Below are 19,104 nucleotides of genomic sequence, written 5' to 3'. Positions count from 1 at the left end.
ATGAGGACAGGAGACTGATTTTTCTTAAAAGCAGTATGTGGCATGACTATGACTTTTCTTTCAGGTCTGAGAACTTAATGTGAATTTAATGCAAAGCACAAGTCTAAGGCAAATCTCAGGAACAAGCCATAATTATTCATACTTCATAATTATTCATACATAATTCTACATACTTCATAGTTCTAATATGTCCTGAGAGTCTGTAGCTTAAACAAACACCCACAAATCCCATTCCCCCCCTCCCGCCACCAACTAATAAATGTGCAAATTAAGCACAAAATTATAAATACAGTATTACTACAACAAATAAATTTGGCTTTCTTTGTGCCAGCTTCTGAAAACACAGACAATACTATCAGTTTTTCACAAATTTTACTGAGGAATAAAGAAAAAAAATAAGGTAGTTAATGTAGAAAATCAATTCTCCCTTGCTCTCAGTTTAGTGTCACCAAGGTCTTTTGGATACACAGAAGCTTTTCTAGATGGAAGAGTGAATTTAATCAGAGTATTGCATTCACCAAAGCCGTTAACTACCTTCCGAAAATGTGATGGCATTCCTAGTGAAGCTCATCCTTAAAAAGATTATATATTGTGCTCTTGCAAAATTATCTTTATACCAAGAAAAGCTTTTGCTTGGCTAAACACAATTCTAGTTATACATGTTTCTTTACAGTTAAAGCTGTGCTTCCTGTTTATGCTCTGTAAAGTGTGCTACAAAAAACAGCCTTCAAATGACAATCATCCTTTCTGCAGATGGAATTGAGGTTTGGTTATTATGAAAATGGTCCCTGCTGTACCCAAATTGCACAAATATTACAACACAGTACATATACACTATTCAAACATAAGTATAATAATATATTTACTTCATCTTTCCAAGTGGTTTCCCCCAGCTGTTGACAGCTTGCTTGAAGCCTAAGTACTTTACACACCTTCTTCCTCCCCACCCAGTCACCAAACTCTAAACACTCACACTTACTGGTTTTTTCCTCCATTCTGTTTACAAAAAGAAAAACACACAGCATTTGCTTTTCAATTAGGAGCTTCAAGCCTATTGCCCATAACACCGAAGTTTTTAAAGGAATTCCTCAGATTTTTTCCTTTTGCTGCATGGTTCTATTATGAAAAGTGACTACAAAAAACACCACAGTGGGTCTGCTATGGAATGCTAAAACTCAAGGTAATTCAGGACTAAAAAAACCCACATGGTAAAAAGAGATTTATATGTTTGGTAGTACAGTATCACAATACCAAGTGTGCAAGACCACAAATCTGGTCTTACACCTTTCATGCTTTCCCCCTTATCTTTTTAAGCAGAACTATAGTCCATCATTAAAAACTCAGTAAAACGACTCAAGCTTGGTACTGAATTACCAGGATTTAAAATTTATGTTAATAGCACTGTTAGGGTGCATACGTTACTAGCAATTCCCTTCAGAGGTGGTATTACTCAGAGGGAAGCTTGTATACAAACCACAAAAAGTTTATTTCCTCAGTTCACACGGTGATGCAGAATTCACACAGGATGCAGAAACGCATTAGCACATACAGACAATTTTCATACTAGAACCTGCAGCAGCTTGGTTTTGTTATTCTTTTTCTTTAGAAGTTAAGGCACATAACTTAGATACCAACAATCTTACTCAACTGGTACAAAAATATTCAGCTACTAGAAGGAATGCGTCAACCTTATTTCAAAAGAAAGCCTTCTAATCTGATTAGTCACATTTAGTTGAGCTGATATTTGCAATGGGAGGAAAACTATTATTACTGCACAATGGTCATATTAGTATCAAAAATTTGCCTTCTTTGTTTTAGTACCTGGTTGATTCACTTCGTAACTGAATCACGTACCACTAAAATCAATAAGCTATGGGTTTATATGGAAGCTTTAACAGATCCTAATAACATGAACTACAAGTTAAATGTATGGTAATAGAAACAAAAAGGTAATTCATTTTTGCCATGATGTGTGCTGCCTACAACTGTTTAAACAAAGCATGTATTTACAAAATAAATCTTTTAAGATGTCTGTGTACTTCATGCAGAAAACAAATTCAATGTAGTAGTGAATATCATTTAGATATTTCATTATGAAAAGGTATTCCTCACAATCACAAATCAGGACAAAACATTACAGGAGACAATTTTCATGTTATTTTCTATATTTTAATGATTTTCTTTTCTTTTCTTCCTAAAAGCTTTATACAACCAGAACACAATTAACATTCAGTTACATACTTTGAAGCCCAGGCATTGGGGATCAACAAATTCATAAGTTCATTAAAGAAAAGCAAGGCACACTGATTTTCCTCCTCTATACAGTAGCATGCAGATGAGAATTAGTTAATTAAGCAACTCAGTATTTGCACAGGTATCTCTACCATTACACTGGGTTTTAAAAGCTCAAAATAAGTTCACCTCAACAAGTGAATAAAACAATACCACTGAGGCAGCACTTGCAATTACAGCACAGATAAAGCCACTCACTACTCACTGTTCAGTCCAACACCCACCTCTTTTCTTGTTGTAAATAATATTCTTACACAACAGGTCGTTGTGACAGAGCACCACTGGTGATCCTAAATTTGACAGTCTTTCTTTCATCCAGGCCATCTCTTCCTGAAGAACTTGAGGACTCGGAATATCACTTAAGAACCTTTTCAGATATAAGGAAATAAGAGTCAATGTTTCCTTTCCTCTGTATTCCATATTAAGCATTTGTAATGAACTACTTTTCTCTATATTGTTCCTGCAAAATAATTCAACAGACCCTCTCCCAAACCAGGGCATTCTTTCCCAAGGCACAACAGCAGTCAAGTTATAACAATCATTTCTCTCTGTCCTCCCCAGAAAACAATTTTCTGAATATTATCTGTGCTGTAAACACAACATTAGTCCAAAAATCAGGAGCAGAACATGAATACACTCCCACACATTTTAAAGGTGCAAAGATTAAAAGAATTATCGCATGAATTTCATTCACATTACAGTACCTCCTCCAAGAAGAATATACAACAGTATTAGGTGCTATTTGTATTTATACTGAGGAAAACACTAATTTTAAGTCTAGTCACAGTGCACACTTAGAAGCCATTTTGTCCTCTACATTTTCAGTTACCTATTCATGGTCTCAGTTTTCTTAAGAATTTGATGTTGTAAAAGTAAAATCACTTTGCTAGAGCATTCTTTAATTACAATGCAGCAAGAAGGGCCTCTATGATTTCAAAGCCACATGAAGAATATTTTTCAGCTGGAGTCTGCTTTCTGAGTGATGCAAAGTCTGACGATATTGTACAAACACAAATTCTAACAGAAGGAATGTGAAGTCTGAAATGAACATGATGAAACACCCACCTTTTATTTACTTCCTCATCTGCAAATTCTGTGGGTATGAGAGAGAAGTATTTTCCCATTTTCAGCCACAAATTTGATTTAGGGATCCATCCATTGTGTGCATGAATAGTATGGATTTTAGCAAGTTGTCTAGCTATGAGTCTAAAAAAAAATTAAAATTAAATTACTGTTATATTTAACTGAAAAATTCTAAAAAATACAGCCCAGGAATTCAAAGAGGGTTTAAACAAGAGCAGCTCAGCCATAGGGTAACACATTTCAAGACTCAGAAGTTCATTAGGATCATTACCTGTGGGAAGGAAAGGGGGAAGGACTGGAGTTCAGTTACAGCAGACAAATTTCACCTGCATTTACAGGCTATTCTTGCTTATTTTTCAAAGTATTAATTTAAATTAGCTGCTATTTTTAGGGAAAATATATTTTAGTACACACATCAAAAACTAAAATCTTAAGACATCAGCACTTTCTGTTCACTGCTAACAGGTTAAAAAAATCATTTCTCAATGGAACTTTCCAGTATCTATTCACAAAAGAAATGTCTTAGAAACAGTTGGAAGTACTTTAACCAAGTCCAGCCCCCTACACAATGACCTCTGTAATGGTGATGTGCACCTGTTAAACACACTAAGCAGACCTCTAATGAGTACAGTCTTCTGTGAAAGCATCAAGGATCATTTGTTCAGCATTGAAATACTGTAACTAAGATGGTGTGAACATAAGCTTAGCACAGGCTTACAGAAATACATATTTCATGCTCAAATTCAACTCAAAAAGTCCTTTAGAGCAGGCAGAACTTCATATATTCACAGCAAAATTATGAGATTTAAAAAAAAAAATTTTTAAAAGCTTACCTGAAAATGTCTGGATTGCACACATGCTCTGGATCCAGTGCTTCTCCCTGCATGAACTCATAGCACAGGCCATTGTTAAAGGTGCAGTAGAGCTGAGGTGCACAGCCATGGGCCTGCAACACACGGAAACTCTTCACCTCCTCATCCCGATCCACCAGCAGCTCAGTCTTGTTCCCATAGATCCGAACTAGAACGACATCATCTGTTATGTCACCCACATAACAGCCAATTAATTTATTGGTGATTCCATCGGTGAACAGCTGAAAAGCAAAGATAATGCAATCAGCAACTCAACTCTGCATCCTCAACAAGCAGGAAGAGAATGCTGAGTCATCCTTCAGTTCCCAAAACAAATGCTTACTACATTGAGCATTAAGAAAATTAACCTTTAAGACAGAGGAATATCATGAAGAAAATACTTGAATATAAACTGGGAGGGAGGGGGAGAGGAGGGGTCTGCATTTGCAGTCACATCTCTTCTTCTACTCTGTGCCCTCAAGACCCTCATTCTTAATTCAAAAAGAATAAACCCTCCTACAAAACATCCTCACAATAAAACAAGCAAGCAGCAAAAAGTAGCTTCAAGTTGATTGACAAACACTTTTTAATTCTTAATAGCAATGAGGTCAGAAAGTCAGCTGAAGAAAGAGAGAAACCTATTTATCAGGGTCAGAATCCCAAGTGTTCAACAACAACTATTTGATTCCCTTATTTGCTCATGCCCAGTCACGCACCCTTTGATATGACTCCTGCCTCAAGCCCAAAGTCAGGCCCAGAACAAAAATACTGACAAATGCAGTGAGTTGTTGTATGTCAGACATTATTCTGAGCCATAATATTTAATGAAAAAGTGTTTTTGCTAAAAACACACATCAACAACAAGAAACATATCTACAAGCATCATAATTCTTTAGAACCTTGGACAGTTAGGGTCCAGGTGGAGTTTCGTTATGGGTTGGAGGGTAGCAGGCGTTTTGGGGTTTTCTTTTGTTTGTTTTATAAAATAGTAAAACACAATTGAGAAAGTTTGACTTCTATTCCCCCTCTCCCTTCATTATAGAGCATTTATTTTGAAAAGTAGTATCACTCAAACACAAGTGACAGATCATTTCCAAATCCCAGGGGTTTCAAAAAATTGATAATTAGGAGCAAATTTTTTTTAATTACTATAGAAAAAGAAAATCTGGAGTTAGATCAAGTCTTCCTGTTTAGGAAAATATAAGATTTTTACAGTAGATGTGTTTTGGCTCATATGCCTCGCTTTCCCCAACACCCCTGATTTGAAGTCAACAGATTCATCAATAAATGCAGAAAAGAAGGGGGGAAGTTCCAGTTGTCATCACAATTCAGAAGAAATAGCTCAAACTCCTGAGAAAGGACACAGAAGATACAAAGGTGCCCTATTTTCCTGAACAGTTACACTCAATCTTGAACAATAGGTAGAAAAAATTACATAACTTTCATCTAGACAGGGTAACCATAAATTCGAATAATGCTGCTTATAAGGCCTCTTTGACATTAAGGCTTTACAATTTATGGGCACATATTAGCTATTACTTTAACTCAAGATGAATAATAAAGAATCTTGAACAGTCTTCACAGTAACTGCTACAATGTTAAGCACCACAACTAAAAAAACTAGTTTAATTTTGCACCATAGATACTGGGTTTGAGCGGTATTTCATGTTTTTGAACAGGCAGTACTTAAATGCATTTCAAAATGCTTGTAAATCACAAATTATACCCTTATACTATAAATGCATCCATTCATAACCTTCCCAGTCATAAGTGTATGGTCACAGAACTGTTCAGGTGAGGAAGGGAACTCCTGTGATCTAGTTAAACCTCCCCAATTAAGGAGGGCCAACTAGAGCCAGCTGCCCAGGACTGCTCAGGGAAATCTTCAGGAATTTGGGAGACTTTATCACCTGTCTGGCAATATGTTCCAATGTTTGACCACCCTCTAAGTAAAAAAGCATTTTCTCCTGTTGAGATTAAATTTCACATGTTTTATTTTGTGTCCATTGCCTTGTCTGTCACTGGGCACTGAGAGAAGTCTAAATATCTCTTCAATTTCCCCTCACCAGGTATTTATACACCTAATATAATCCCTGCAAGTCTCCTTTTTTCCAGGCCAAATATGAAAGATCCCAGGTCCCTCTGTAATCTTCATGAAACTTTGTTGGACTTTCTCCATGAGCATGTGTCTTCCTTCTACTGGGGAGCCAAGAACAGGACACAGGCACTTAAAGATGGTAAATCAACATACAAGTACTGATTCTTATATCTTTAATAATAAACTCAAAATTAATTTTTTAAGTACATATGAAGAGCACTTCACAGAAGTGATTCGTGTTGAGCTGTTCAAGTTTGAAATTTTTGCCTGCCATACTCAAGTAACGTCAAAAATGTAGTTTAAAATTAAAAAATGCACTATGAAAAGACACATCTCTAAGGTCATCAGAAATAGTAATATTATAAAAAAATGTTAATAGTGCTGATGATGCAAAGAAACAGTAACAATTTGAGTTATTATACTGTTATACAGACACTGCTGGGCACATTACACCTTGTGTCATAGGTCTATTATCCCCTTAAAACAAGTTTCATTAGCATTAATAAAGAGAAATCTGCAACAAGGAAATTGGACTCCCTCAACTGTTAATTTAGGAACTCTACTTATTAGCATCTATTTGTAATATGCTGCTACAAGTAATTATTTACACCCAGGAGCATTTTAACTCTTGCTTCTTAAAAAGGCAGAAGGGTTCACTTACTTTTCTAATAACATCATTCAAAGTAGACAATTTCCATATTCCATCCTAAGAAAACATATAGTGTTTACCACCACCAGTAAAAGAACATAATAGTCACTTTATTCTCTTATTAAAAATGTCTTTATCATTTAAAGAATCAGCTTAGAAGGCCTTGCCCAAAACATAACCTGAAATGAAGCAGAACAAAACAGTTCTATAGCAAAAGCATCAGTTGAGCATCAAAAACAGAGAACAGACTCTGATTATGTGGATCAGATAATCAGTAAACTATCAAGGCCATGCACAAGACGATGAAAGAATCTATGAAATGCAATGAAAATACAATAATATAAATAAATAAATGGCAATAAATTTTAAAAAATAGATACAGAGGTTAAGAACACAGTGCAACACAAAAAACCTCTAGCAGCAAGATCCTGACGCTCCTGTAATCCACAGAAGGCTAATTACTGTGATAGGTGCTTAACACAGTTTAATACATACTTTCAGATGTGGTGATACAAAAGTAAAACTAAATTCAGAAACACTTCTGGAAATTATATTTATACCATGCACAATCAGATCCAGGTTGAATACAAGACTTTACAGAAAAAAAAAACTGTTTAATGAAATGCAGATTTAAGAAAAAGCTATGAGCCTAAGTTACTCAAGTCTCAGAGAGTAGCACATGGTACAAACATGACAGGCCAAGGGAGTCCAGGAAGACCAATTTCAACCTAGACATGAAGCATCTTTGAGACAGTTTACCCTAAAAGCACTGTTATTAGGCTATTAGGTTCCTGAAAAGGGCATATGATGCACATGCTCCCATCTAACAAGCAGGTGCTTCATTAAAACTTCTATCTAATCCTATTATTCCAAGTGTTCAAAGGAATGAGAAAAATGAGAACAACATTGCAATTACATGTAGCAAGAATGAATAGACAGAAATAAAAGTGTGATGGGGCAAAGTAGAAAGTACTTATGACTCAGAGGAGCCCATTTTTCCCTTCTAAGCTGCATTATTACATCCATAGGTGGTGAATGCAGGAAACAGTACTGTAGTGTCACAAAAACAGAACCGCGGTATGAAATCACAGCATAAATAAGTAGGAATTCCCCAGATTCTACTGCTGAACCCCAGACTGACTTTGAGATTTGCAGAAAGGAACAGACTTCAATAACATGCTTCTTTAATGCTCACAAAAACTTAAACTTCATATTGTAAGCCCAAATTGATCTTTTTTTCTGGAAAAGTATAGTCTACACAGACACATTCACAGGTATAAAGATCAAGAACCTTCTTCCTTGAAATAAGACTAGTTATTTCTCTCTCTGCAGCCATTGTAGCTCTCTTTCCGTAGCTATTCATAAAAGGAGGACAAAGTACAACTACTTGAAAATGCCTTGGGTAAATTCTCACATGATCAGCAGGGCTTACAAGGAACCTCATACAAAGGTCTCCAGGCTCTAGAGCCATATCGTCTACTTCATCACACTCAACAGGTGAAAGTCACCGTCTGCATGATTTAGGTGGTGAGATGATAAGGAAGATCATTTGGTATTAAAAATATCAAGACAAGCAATTTTACAGCACTATTCTCTGCTAAGTTTGGCCAGAGGCTGAACTAGCAGTTTCTGCTGAACTCTTGGGGTGTTCTGCATGACAGCAGCATGGAGAAAACAATGCTTGGAGCATACATAGTGCTGGTACAACTTTTACATGGATTTTTTGGGCTATCAAACCATAAACACTTCAGCTTCAAGGTGTGTGTGTTTTTTGTTCTGTACAGTTTTGGGTTGAGGGATGGTTTTGATTGAAATGCATGATAACATGTGAAAGTTTTTGGTGGTTTTTTTGGTTATTTGTGTGGGACTTTTTATGCCAGAAAAAAAAAGTTACTTATTTTTCATCTTGTTTCTGAAGAATATTCTTCTACCTGAAAACAGTCAACATTAGGTAAATAGTTAACTCTTGTTATGAAAGTGATGAATTTGCTTTACAAATTTTGTGATACTGATTAAAACAGCTACAGATTTCAAAATAATAATTTTTTTTTTTTTTTTTTTAAGAAGCTAACAGGAAAGGAGCCTAAAATTTTATTCTACATCAAATAATTAATTTGCTGTTTCTCTCCCTGGAAGACTTTGATATGAAATGCCTAGGGGCTGGGGAAGGAGGGGCAGAGGGACACAAAACTGTCTTGGATAATTCCTTCCAAGTATGTAGCATAAATTATATGCCTTTACACGAACTCATCCAAGCTGTGCCTAAACAAATATTGATTCTCTGTAATTTGAACCCCAGACATCAATAAACACACCTCTATCATGCACAGCTTAATTACATCAGGCACATATGGGCATATCACTTAAATAAAACACCACTACGGTTTTTGCCCCACATAGACACCACAAAAAGCTTTAAAAATAGGGGACTGAGCTTCATCAGAAACGTAAAAAGAGTGGAGAAACCAACCCAGCCTCCAAGGACATCCAACACCTGCTGACATTTCCCAGTTACTGTGACCCTGCATTCAAGGCACACCTCAAATTACAGTTTTCCCACAAAACATCAGTAATGCAATCCATTCTGCAGCTCTCACTTTTCTTACTCTTTTCCTTACTTCTCCATTTGGAGATATCAGCATTTCTCTATAGATTCACTCCTTCCTCTATATCTGACAACTGCTTCCTCAACTGCTGAAGTGGGTGATGTGCCAAAACCAGCAGAGGCAATAAACATCTCACTTGAAAAATGTTACAGCACTGAGATACAAAATAAAGCTAGTTTACTTTGTTTCCCAGAGACTAAGGCTTTCAATTATTTCAATGATTTTAAACCCACGCTCAGTCTGTTTAAATAAACAAAAAAATATTCCAACAAGTTTGGAACAGTGAACAAAATTATAGTTTGTTATAAAAAGAATATCAAGATCAACACAAGCATATAAATTAGATCAGCAGCCAAAAAATACTGCCTAAGAAAAGCTATTGAGGGCAAGTCAGGAAGAAAAATCAAAGAAACAAGGACAAAAGCTAATCTGGTAAACATAAAAGTAGGTGGGTGGTGGTTTCACTGGTGAAAGTAACTTTTTTTTATAAGCCTGAGTCCATCCTATTCACATTTCATAGCTACAGGAACAAATCTTTGCAAACTATAAAGTGTTGCAGTAGTAAAATCACGCAAAGTGTTGGTAAGTGCGAAGACACGTAAATCTCAGGGGGAAAAAAATAAACAAAAAAAAAACAAAAAAAAAACCAAAAAAACAAAAAAACAAAAAAAAAAAAAACAAAAAAACAAAACAAAAAAAAACAACACAGCACCAGAAAACAAGCAAATCCCATTTCAGAGAATTAAAAAAGCAAATTAATCCAACTTACTTGGAGATGCTAGTTGTATGCAGGATTTGCAGGGGGGTGTTAGGTGTGTCTTTACAAAAAATTTAATCTCCTTTGCAAAACAGATTCTTTCTACCTCTCCTCAGATTTCATCCCGGACAGGAGCCGTATTTGTCAGCCTACTATTTTCATGATTTTAGATCTTTGAATGATTCTTCAGCAAATATTTTCACATATATATCATTCTGGTCTACTCAAATAATGGTATAAATGAATATTATTAGTATTAAGCTTTTTCACCAATAAAAATAGGCAGCCTTTATTCTCAATCCTAAATATTACTTTGGAATGGTAAGAAATACTGATGGTTTTCCTGCGCTTTAGTATTATATTGCCGAGAAGAAATTGTGTATTATCCTACTGAATCCTTCTTTGCCACCAGACTTAAAGAGGTAGACAGTGGTGGGATAAAAGAACCCTGAATCAGCACTGCTGAAGTGGTAACTAATTTTCCCATACTGTAAGCAAACATTGATCTTGCTTCAATTGCCAAGAAAGAGAAAAAATAAGGAATTCATAAGGTGGGCAACAAAACACCATCTGTATGTTTTTACATTAGGAAGGGTAATACAACCTCTTTGAAAGACTAAAGAGTTAAAACAATTATGGTTTTATATTTCATTAAGAATCACACAGAATATAATAAAAATTGAAATGCCCACTGTCAAAATTCAGGCAGCTTACAAAACTCAGAAGCTCTGTTTTGAGTTAGAAGAGCCTTTTTCAAATGAAATTTTAAAAACTTGTTTCTCGTGTTCATAACAGCAAATTTCTGAATTTAGCAAGCAGTGAGTTTTTCAGCAGAAGCTGGGGGGAGAGAGACCTCCAAAGATGCCTTCCAACCAGAACTACTCAACATGGCTATTACTAAGAAAAACAACCATTCCAGATTCAAAAGTGACTACTGCAAAAAACAGAGAAAGCAAACCTCAAAAATTCAGGAGTTAGAAAATCAAGCACCCAATTCTATACAGTTCCTAGGATCTTGTCAGCTGACAACTGCACAACATAGATGAAGATGAACATTTAGACAGAAAATACTGTTTCTCCCTAAAAGTGTAGAATATCTCAAACATCTGTACTGCCCTGTAAGGACAAAATTCACATATAACTTGTTATAAATGAGATAGCTGCTTCCATTTCAAAAAGTAATGGGTAATGCTTCTGATGTTATAGCCTTTCTGATAAATAATGCAATAAAATAATAAAATAAGCGCTGAAGATTTTAATTATTTTTATCTTCCATCCTACATTTCTGTTTTATGCTATGGTGCAAAAAATTAAATCTTAAAATATATTCCTGATTTTAGGTACTTATAAATCTTAATGAAAGTGAGGATTAAGCATTAACATATACTAACTACAGTTTCAAAGTTGTTTAGCTGACTAAAGAAATTCACATACAACAGTAAACTTTTACAAGAGAAGTTAATTAACTTTTTCAAATCAAACTCTGGACTCTTCAACTTGTTACTAATTGTTCTGACCCAAGAATTACTAAGTTCAAAGGTAGCAAATGGCAGAGTTCACCAGAGGAATCAGCAGTTCATTAAACCTATCACTGTCCTTTGTCCATTTTGCTGTTTCAGATTAGTCAGGCATATTTTCCACATCTAAAGGGAGGACTCCAGTGTATCCTGCTCTTCACAAAACAAGCCACCTTCCATTTCAGCACCTTTCTGTATTTGATGCATGTACAACATGAATCTGTAACAGGTTGTATTGCCATCACTGCTGCTGGAATCTGTTTCAAGCCACATGCATTCCTACTTGTTACACACTTACAGCAGCTTAAAGACAAGCTAAAGAGTTAAAAATAAAAGGCCATTTGAAGAGCTTTGTGAATAGAATGTTCTTCCACTGTTTAAAAGGAAAGTACAAAGCTGAAAAGTTGTGGTCTTAAATTGTTTAAAACTAAACTCAAGATATCTTTTAGACAGAAACCTATAAGAACGGACAATAATCTCCTACTTCACTTCCGTGTGACCAGTCAAAAGAGTCCCTGTTCCACACCAATGGCACTGATGTTTTTCATTCTGTTGTTTCATGCAAAAGGAGTGCCAGAAGGAAGCAACATTTTTTCTCTTAAACCTACTACAACCTTTCCCAAAGAATAGAGTCATCCTTCCTCAACAGGATAATGTTTTCCAACAATGCTGAATTAAAAGAAAAACATTCTGCTAAATAAATTAGTCCAGCAGCTCTCTGAAGAGGAACTTCATTGAAATAAGACACCTCCGTGTAACTGCTGCTGAATAACACAGCTGAGCATATAACAAAATGCTCAACTAACCACAGGCTGAACTGCTATTTTAGCGAGGCAAATTGGCTAAAGAGTTTTTAAGTCCAGGGGGCCATGTTAAGTATATTCTAGAAGGACAAAAGCAGCCAATCCTCTGGCAGATGACTGTTCATAAATACAAATGACTGCTCACCTAGAAGCACCAGAGCGAGCAGCGGTACTTCTGCCAGGAGCAGCGAGCAAGAGCGTTACCGGGGCTGGTGCCCGACAGCGCCCGCCTAAACCCAGCCCAGCTGCGAACGCAAGACAGACATTTATTACATTTTCTATTACAAGAAGCACCCGACAAGGGCTCCACAACCCGTGGGAGCGCCCCAGACCGGCAGCCCGGCGAAATGCCCTTCTCCGATGGCCTGTCCCTTGCCCTTCCCCCCGGTTTACAAACACACCCCAGCCAGCAGAGAAACGGCGAGGGTGACGCTCAGGAACACCTTCCTTCCCTCGCCTCCGGATCTCGAGCTCTCCCTGCCGCTAACGCCGAGTTCCAGCGGGGAGGGCGTGGGAGGAGGACGAACGCGGGTAGTGGGAGGGAGCCGGGGATGCTGCCGCGCCGCCCCGCCCCGCCGCCGGGCTGCCCAGCAAATGGGGCGCCGCGCAGGGGGCTGCGGCGGAGAGCGGGGGAAGGAGGGAGGGCGAGGAAACAAGGCGGCAGATCCCCCGCACAATGGCCGCCCGCCCTCCCCCCTTTCCTTGCCTGCTCTTCCGCTCCCTCCCCGCGTCCGGGCTGCCGCATCCCCCGCGCGAACCAGGGCGCGGACCCCGCCGTACCTGCAGCGTCACGTCCTCGGGTCTCCAGTGCGGGCGCAACCGACGCAGTAACTGCATAGCGCCCTGGCGATACCCGAGCCCCTCCCGCTCGCTGACGGTGATGTCCAGTTTGGGCACCTCCGGCGAGCCAGGCGGGACATGGATGTAGTTGGACATGACAGCAGGCAGCAAGCGGCGCGACACGGGGAGACGAGAAGAGGCAGCTCCCGCTGGCGCTTCCTTGGCGGCGGAACCGATAAGTGACGGGGAAATTTCCTCTTCGGCTACCGAGCAAGCAGCTCCACCTCCCCCGGCTGCTACGCGGAGCAGCCTGGGAGAGCGGGCGGAGCCGGGCAGAGCCCTGCCCTCCGCCCCCCGCCCATTCTCCTCACCTGCCTGCCCCTTCTAGCATCCGCCTTTCCCCTGCCGCGCCCCGCCGTCACCCTCGACGTCCCCCTGCCCGCGCCGGACCCGCGGCTGGGGAGGGGTTTAACTAAATGTGTCCGGGGCTGGTGAGGGAGAGCGGACGTACAGGAATGCGGGGTCGGCAGCTGATCCTCATCGGGCTTGGAGTTACCTGCTGCCCTTGATTTTCTTGTCTTTCATTTGCGTCCCGGCTTTCGGAACCCCTTACCTCGTCTTCCCTTTTGTTTGCCCTCCCCTGCGGGGCGCGCACCTGCTCAGCACCTTGATCCACTCCTTCCACACAGCACTTACATTCCTTCGTTTTTTCTTCTCACTTATTTTATGCTGGAAATTTTGTTGCCTTGAAGTTATTTTCGGCGAAAAAAAAAAAAAACAACATAAAAAAACCCCCACACTACGCCACAGTTTGTACCAACCAGAAGAAAAAAAATAATCCCATCTTTTTTAGAAATATTTCGATGCTCTCCCTAATAGTCCTATGAGTACCTGCCTCCTTTCACATCCTATGAGCTTCCCACGTAGGAAGAAGTTCTTCTGTAAAAACAACTTAATTGAGTTAGACGAAGTCACAAAACTTATGCAAACAGAGTAATGGTCAGGTTCTCCGTTGAAGAGTTGTTACTCTAAAACAGAGCCAGGTCAGGGGATCTTTAATCTTAGTATTCTTTTCTGCCTAAACTTTGATTTGGAACAGGTATTTAAAATCTTCAGAGCCAGGAATATGTCTGTGAGATCTCAATAAATAAATTTTCTTTCTGCTGTATTTTAAATTAAAATTTAATGTTTATGGATTTATTTTATTAGTGTAAGTATGTTATTCTATATTAATAAGATTTTTCTATCAAGCATTAAAGGGAAAAGAGTATTTGGGGTCTGAATCAAATTTCAAATGCCATAATATTTCACCCATTTCTTCCAATAGCCCATTTCACTTTTTCTTCTTTGAAAGTAAGGATATTTTGAAATTTAAATGCTTTGAAGTATAGATTTATTTTAACACATCCCCCTTCATATACTGTTTAGTCCTATAAGTCAATATTAACATAGAGGTAGGACATCACTCTATCAGATCAAGCATGTGATTCATAGTGGCCTCTGCTTCTGCTTAGGCAGTTTGGTAGATGATAAACTAAGATTCATTTATAGATCAAGGCCAAATTGAAATTAAATGGCAAAGGTCAAATGCTTCCAAATGTTAATTTTAACAAGAACTGGTCTAAACAGAGATCCAGTCTTGCTAACACAGAGAATAATAAATACATCTACCAGAAGGTCTCAGTTATTAACTCTGAGAAGCCTTGTGAATTTACCAAGTCTGATTAGATTTCCATAAGTTGTTTATGAGTGTATTTTTAACATAAAAAGGGAGAAGTTGGAGCAGTTGTGGTTCTTAGATTGTTTAGGAATGATGAGAGCTGAACTTCTGTATACTAAATACTTATAAAGTATGTGAAAGAGCCTTGAACACTTGGACAGTAGCACTGTCATATTTCTGGTTATGGTATAAAGACACATCCTTTTGGCTTGTCCTCATGGTGCATTAGAAATTCTTAATTCCTGGGGTTTAAAAAGAAAATTAAATTCCTATTTTTCCCAATTCCTGTTATTTTAATCAATAAATGTTACAGTTAGCTACTCACCTAGTTTCCTTCCTGTTTCACCTTTTGTTTCCTACAAATATTTGCTGTGTCCAAATCAAACCACAAAAAATGGGTTTTCTTGTAATGCTTGATACATTTGCAGGTACACCACACCAAACTGAATTCATTCCAAGATTGGTCAGAGACGTTCACAACAAGGAACTGAAGAAAATAGGATGCTTTTCTTCTCTGCCAGGCCTATGCTCTACCAGTCAGCCTGTCTGACCTGCTCATCCTCCTTGTTCTGCCATTCTTTTCCTTTTCTGCTAATCTGGAACCAGGATGTGCCATTTAATTTATTCCTACGCTTTTGACCTTGCCTTTATGTCAGTGCTGGATGTTTTATAAATGCTTTTTAAAAAATTAAAAAAGAAAATTTAAAAGGGATAAACATAAAGAGCAACATCATGATCAGAACCAGTTTTAACTTCCCAGGTGCAGTTCACCTGGCTGCTTTCCAAAGCCAATAATTCAGTAATTGCTTCAGAAGGACTCGTAGCATAAATGTGACTAGAAATAGGATCCCTTTTAGCCATATTAATTTTAATAAAATTTTGCATAGTAGTGTTTCAAAATGCTTTATATTGCCCTAATCTCACAAATAAAAAACTGAGTCATCAGATGTTTTAAATCTGCCATTAGACCAGACAGTGGGCCTGGATATAATTTTCTGATTTCCAGTCCTGTCCTTTGGTCACAGGATCACTTCAGTGCATTCAAGCATATCATTTCTGTTCATTGTCCTACATGTATTGCATCAAGATTAATCACATCTCTGTACTCTCGGTAAGTTAACTGTAAGTCAGCTCTTATATATTTATTTATTTATTATACTAACTTTTGAAGTGCCTGGTGGCCTAGCATCCATCCAGCAGCATCCAACAACATCCTAGCAACAGCTCTTGACACACAAAGTTGATCATTCTGTTATGTTTATCGTATTCTGTAAACAGATTTTGTTATCATTTTGGGTAAGATGAGCTTGAAATTGTTTATTTTATAAAAATGTTGACAGTTTAGAAATTTCTTGGAGATGGATACTCTTTGGTATGTTGTTGAAATGATAAAAAGTCCTCTCTTGTGCAAGATACTTGACACAATAGTAAGTCATAGCTTTTTCAAGTATATTTTGAAAGCTATATAAAACAGAGTAAAAAGCCTCAAGTCTCATTGCAGTTTTACAACTTGATTTTCTAGTAGGCTCCCAATTACTGACACTCATTGAACGTATTCCACATGACAGCCTAGTTCATGACTAAGTCCTTTTTCCAACTTAGGAGTGGTGTGGTGCATAATGTAATGTGGCAGCAGATATGATTACAGATAAAAGGTTTCCAGTTCCTGCAGCTGTTCAGGATTTCATATGGAAATCTCAGAAGTTTCTAGAGGAAGTCTAGACATCTGTACAAACTAAACAAACCCCTTAACCAGGTCTGTTAATTAAACTCAACACCAGGAAGAGACAAAACCTGATAAAACCTGCCTAAGTCAGTAGGACTAAAGACATGCTTACATTCAAGCAGATGCTGAATCAAAACAAGTATCTTAGAAAGATATTCTGCAGTTTCTCTGTTTTCTCCATGCTGTAGTTTGTTGAAGGCTATTGTTGGGGATTGAGTGTTTTTTCTATTACTGTGTCAATTGAAAGAATTTTTCCCATTATCATGCCAATGGAGCTGGCCGGGTTACACACAGGGTCTCTGATGACTCCAGACAAAAGGTGTCCATTGCTGTGGCTCCCGGAGGGGCCTCTGAGGTTTCCGGGAGGGGACTCGGGTTTCCGGCGAGCTCGGAGGAGGACGCCTGGGATCTTCAGCCCACGCGGCCAGAGCACAGGAGAGCCAGACCCTCTGTGATCACCTGCCCTGCATCTGCCCCATTCCAGCCTCCTGCCTCTTCGGACACAGCTGATCACCCAGACACACACAGTGAGCGAGGAGCCTCTGCTCCAGCCCGTTCCCGCCCAAGACCGGCGTGGCCGCTGCTGGCCCCCCCCCCCCCCCCCCCGCCTGCGCTCCCGCCTGCCCTCTGCAGCTTCGGGCTGTGGACTAAGCACAGAAACAGCGTGCTTGCATTTAAAGGGACTGACACCGAGTTATCTATTCTGTTCTGTTAGCAATTTTAACAACTGCTGTTGTTTTCTGCTTGTACAGCTAGATATATTAGTAAAAGAGCTGTTATTCCCACCCCCTTTTCTCTGCCTCAGAGTCCTTGATTCAAACAATTATAATACTTGGGGGGAGTGGAACCAAAGTCTCTGATTCAAAGGGAAACTTCTGCCCTTACTGGCAGACACCTGTCCTTTCACTCTAGGACAGCTATTTATAAAACAATTAAGCCACTGAGTTCAAAGAAAGAAGAAAAAAGATCTTTGTATTAGTTACACTGTCAAAAAATACCTGCACAAAAATAGGGACTAAACAAAGCAACACAAAATCATAATTAAGGCCAGTGCCTGTATTCATTTTAATAGATAAAGCTATATTAGAAAAGTAGTTACAAGTTGACTGATCCTTGACTAAACTTGAATTCTACATGTGTCCAATTATTTACCATAACCCGGTGTTTTTCTCAAGGGCAACAAGTACACATCTTGCGCAAGTACCCAGAAAGAGTCTGCTTCAGCAGATTTGAGATCTCTTGCATTCAAAAATAAATTCACCCGCAACAATACAGGAGGGAGAGTTGAATGGGTTTTGTGCTTTCTAGAAATTTATGCTCATCTGACATTTTATTAACTAATCAAACATCCTCCTACAAAAGAAAGTTATAAACATCAGCAATTTAAAACACAGTCTGTGAAAAGGACAATATCAAATATGCATTTAAATGTCATGTGAGCTCTAAAAGAAGGCTAGAATACTTTTTCCTCTTCCTAAAGTGCTATCAGAATGGATTGTGTATTCTCTAATGAAATCTCTAATCAATTTTACAGTATAAAGGGGGGCAGAGAGGAGATGGCTGAACTGAATTAAAACAATTAAAATTTGTGTAGGGAGTTATCTTGAGGGACTGAGAGCAGAGTTATCACATATAAATGACTGCCACTTTACATTCAACCTGAGTCAATGAGAAAGAAGAGAGAAACCTCAAGGATTGAGAACTGTCTGAATGGCAGGTCTCAAATGGTTGTGATCAGTCTCAATGGAGGCCTGTAGCTGTCAGGGTCAGTCTTGTTCAACTCACTCATCAGTGACCTGGATGATCACCAGCACATTTGTTGATGATGCAAAGCCAGCAGGAGTGGCTGCTCCACCTGACAGCTGAGCTGCCTTTCAGTAAAACCTGGACAGGCTGGACAGCTGAGCACAGAGGAACCCAGCAAAGTTCCATAGGGACAAATACCATCCCTGCACCTGGGGAAGAAGAGCCTCAGCACTAGCACAGGCTAGTGCCTGTGCTCAGGGATGACCTGCTGGAAAGCAGCTCTGCAGAGAAGGACTGGGGAATCCTGGTGGACAAAAGGCTGACCATGAGCCAGCATTGCAACCCTGTGAAACGAAGGCCAGTGGCATCCTGGGGTGCATTGAGAAGAGCATTGCCAGGAGATCAAGGAGCTTTTATCCTCTTCCTTTACTCAGCCTTGGTGAGGCCATCTTGGAGTGCTGTGACCAGTTCTGGGC

The 19,104-nt window shown here is 38.8% G+C and overlaps 1 protein-coding gene across 2 annotated transcripts in view; it reads right to left on the bottom strand.

The window, feature by feature from the left end:
• The window catches only part of ETNK1 (ethanolamine kinase 1), a 29,244-nt gene extending 15,493 nt beyond the window's left edge, over window positions 1–13,751 (bottom strand). For both annotated transcript variants that reach the window (XR_013773993.1, XM_079303845.1), the window contains exons 1-4: window positions 13,437–13,751; window positions 4,209–4,468; window positions 3,358–3,498; window positions 2,517–2,659 (exon numbers count right to left, since the gene is read on the bottom strand). Coding sequence is in view for 1 of the 2 variants with exons in the window: in XM_079303845.1 (XP_079159971.1) it covers window positions 2,517–2,659; window positions 3,358–3,498; window positions 4,209–4,468; window positions 13,437–13,592 (700 nt within the window). In the remaining variant the exon portion in view is untranslated. The remainder of the gene's footprint in view (window positions 1–2,516; window positions 2,660–3,357; window positions 3,499–4,208; window positions 4,469–13,436) is intronic.
• Window positions 13,752–19,104: the final 5,353 nt, after the last annotated feature.

This window comes from Erithacus rubecula (genome assembly GCF_903797595.1).
Source record: "Erithacus rubecula genome assembly, chromosome: 4".
NCBI lineage: Eukaryota > Metazoa > Chordata > Aves > Passeriformes > Muscicapidae > Erithacus > Erithacus rubecula.
Note: the sequence above shows the minus strand (reverse complement) of the source record. Positions and strands in the feature narration are given on the sequence as shown.